The 3411-nt window shown below is 43.8% G+C and overlaps 1 protein-coding gene across 1 annotated transcript; it reads left to right on the top strand.

The window, feature by feature from the left end:
* Positions 1–322: 322 nt before the first annotated feature.
* LOC308278787 (mortality factor 4-like protein 2) lies at positions 323–2820 on the top strand (the record flags this gene model as incomplete). Its single annotated transcript, XM_080718803.1, has 3 exons — positions 323–381; positions 1705–1820; positions 1931–2820. 3 exons carry the CDS (start codon positions 323–325, stop codon positions 2818–2820), a joined length of 1065 nt encoding a protein of 354 aa, XP_080574929.1.
* Between the last annotated feature and the right edge of the window lie 591 nt (positions 2821–3411).

Below are 3411 nucleotides of genomic sequence, written 5' to 3'. Positions count from 1 at the left end.
TTTTTGAACAGAAAACTGAGATTGGTGAGATTGGGATCCCCAGAGGCATCATCAGTCATCTAATTGGAATGTTAAAGGGTTTATGGGCCAAGTTCCTTGGATACAGGCAACCACATTCTCTGTCAACTCACCTAGTCAGGAAGGGAATTCATGAGAACTACTTGGGCAGCTCACAGAAATGACAGGCAGGCCAGAGGTGCAGGCTCAGAAGACAGTGGGAACCAAGAAAGGCTAGGAATGGCAGGGCATGCCATATTTGTTCAGTGAACCATTGCTGACTCAGCTCTGAAGAGTTAGTGCTGTTGCTACCTGTGAACTCTCAATGCTGCTGCTGCTGCTGCTGCTGCTGCTTCTGATCTTTAGAAATGGTCATACCACCAAGTATGGCTTCTCAATTGTCCCTGTATCCTTCCCTCCGTCAACATTTGAAGACCCAGATTGGAGCATCTGGTTGCTGGGTTTAGGTCAGGTGTATCTTTGCAGAAGCCAGGATGCTAGAAGACAGAATATGTATCTCCTGGCCTGAGCTTCTCAAAATGAAGTCTGCAGACTGGTGCCAGGCCCTAGAATGATTGTGTGTGTGTGTGTGTGTGTGTGTGTGTGTGTGTGTGTTGCTGAGGATGGAACTGCATTCTACCTCCAAGATCCACTCCCAGCCCCATTTTATTTTAAAAAGGATCTCCTTAGGTTGCTAAAGGCCCCCTAAATTGCTGAGGCTGACCTCCAACCTGTGATTCTCTTGTCTTAGCCTCCCCATTACTGGTATTAGAGGCGTATGCCACCATACTTGGCTAAATTTTTATTTTGTGATGATGCAAGGAATTTGTGTTAGCTTGTCAATAGATTTTATGCTTTCTCTATTGAGAACACACACACACACACACACACACACACACACACACACACGATGGTTGCACAAGATTTCTTTCTTAGGAGCTGGAAGTTGTGGCCTTTGCATGTAATACCAGTACTTGGGAGGCTGAGACAGAAGGATTGCAGGTTTTAAGCCAGCCTAAGCAATTTAACAAGCCCCTGTTTCCAAATAAAAAATTAAAAAAGGGCTGGATTGTAGCTCAGAGGTAGAATTCCCTGGAGTTCAACCCCAGTAACCCCATCCCCCACACACAAATTAAAAAAAAAGATTTCCTTCTTAGGTTTCTAAAAATTGAACCCCACTCACAATTTTGTCCATCAGTTGCCTTCTAAAGTAAATTTGGAATGCAACAAAGATAACTTAACCTGAAATCATGAGAGGGAAGAATAGCAAGGAAGCAATGAGTTCCCACAACCCCATAATAACAGAATTTACCAACACAGAATTGCAAAGACTGCCATAAGGACAAATCAGATCTTTAATAGTAGAAATGACACAGTATTTCAAAAAAAAATTTAGAGAGATCCTGAAAGGAATAAAGGAACAAATAAACAAATAATCTGATACACTGAACAGGAATCAGAAATTCTGAAGGAAGTGAAGGATGCAATCATTGAAGTGAATACATCAACACAAATTATAAACAGTAGAGTAGACCACATGGAAAATAGAATCTCACTCTTGGAAAATAAATACTCCAACCCGCCTTTCCTGCGGCAGAGTGTCACTGCTGACATGGCTGCTGTGGGCCAATCATTTGGCTATAGAACATTCTAAAACTTAGGCATGGCGACTGTGATTGGCTGACAGGCATAAGCCCGCCTCCATAGTGACGTGTCTGCCTATGGATATCAGTTGCCAGAGAAACCTAGCTTTACAAAGGCGGTTGGAGGCTCGGCGGTGGTCACACCTTGGAGGATCAGCGGTGGTCACACGTCGCCTCCTGGTAAGAGTCACCGTCAGATAAGCTAAGTTTGCCGTACTGTGAGGATCAGAAGATCTGATCCTGATTTCAGAACTATCCCTAATTATAAAATCTTGCGTTGTGTCTCCCAGTTCATCCTTGCAGATCATCCCAGAAGATTTTTAAGATTCATCTGGGTTCTCAAAATCAGCAGTTAACCCCAGAAGAAGACAACTTTAAAATGCCAACTCGAAGCAACATGCGGAGAAGCAAAATGAGAGGCACCTCCTCGGGAAAGAAGACCGCACGCCCGCAGCCCAAGAGTCTTGAGCCAGCTCTCCGGGGAAGACGGGGGCGTCGCTCTGCGGAGAATCCCCCTTCTGGATCAGCGAGGAAGACATGGGAAAATAAGCAGAAGACTCCTGGCAACGGAGATGGAGGCAGTACCAGCGATGCCCCCCAGCCCCCCCAGAAGAAAAGGGCCCGGGCTGACCCCACCGTGGAAAACAAAGACGCGTTCAAGAATCAAATGGAGGTTAATGTGGAAATACCCCAGGAGCTGAAACCGTGGCTCGTGGAGGACTGGGACCTAGTGACCAAGCAGAAGCAGCTATTTCAACTCCCTGCGAAGAAAAATGTAGATGCCATCCTGGAGGAGTACGCCAACTGCAAGAAGTCTCAGGGCAATGTTGATAACAAGGACTATGCAGTGAATGAGGTCGTGGCAGGAATCAAGGAGTATTTTAATGTGATGTTGGGCACTCAGCTGCTCTATAATTTTGAGAGGCCTCAGTATGCCGAAATCCTTTTGGCTTACCCTGATGCGCCCATGTCCCAGATTTATGGGGCACCACACCTTCTCAGATTATTTGTCAGAATTGGGGCGATGCTGGCCTTTAAGCCCTTTGATGAAAAAAGCCTTGCGCTGTTACTTGGTTATCTGCATGATTTTCTGAAATACCTGGCAAATAATTCCGCAACTTTCTTTACTGCCAGTGATTATAAAGTGGCTTCTGCTGAGTACCACCGCAAAGCCCTGTGAGGAGGGTCTACTGACCTCTCACTGTTTAATGTCTGGTATCCATAAACACTTTCTGTTCTTAGTCTTTTTCTTGTATAATTGATGTTCTTTATAATTGTTCATGTATAACAGGGCTTACATTTTGGTTGATTTCTGTTTTGTTTTAAACAGAAAATAAAAGGAGTACAAGCTCCTTTTCTCATTTCAAACTTGCTACCAGTGTATGCAGTAATTAGACAAAGAAGAAACATTCAGTAGAACATTTTATTGCCTAGTCAACAACATTGCTTGAATGCTGGTGGTTCTATCCCTTTGACACTACACGATTTTCTATGTGTTCAATGCTATGTAACAACGCCCTTATTCCTATTGCCAAAGGTTCAACTTAATGTTTATACCCAGAAACCCATGCATTTGTGCTCTTTTTTTATGGTGCTTGACATAAAATTGCCCATCCGATAAAAAATCCATCGATGTTGTTCCTTAGGCATTCTATCTTTGCTCAAATTGTTGAAGGATGGTGATTCATTTCATGGTTTTTGTATTTGAGTCTAATGCACGTTCTAACATGATAGAGGCAATGCATTATTGTGTAGCCACGTTTTTCTGGAG

The sequence above is a fragment of the Muscardinus avellanarius genome (assembly GCF_963383645.1).
Source record: "Muscardinus avellanarius genome assembly, chromosome: X".
NCBI lineage: Eukaryota > Metazoa > Chordata > Mammalia > Rodentia > Gliridae > Muscardinus > Muscardinus avellanarius.
The sequence above is the reverse complement of the archived record's forward strand: the minus strand, read 5'-3'. Positions and strand labels throughout refer to the sequence as shown.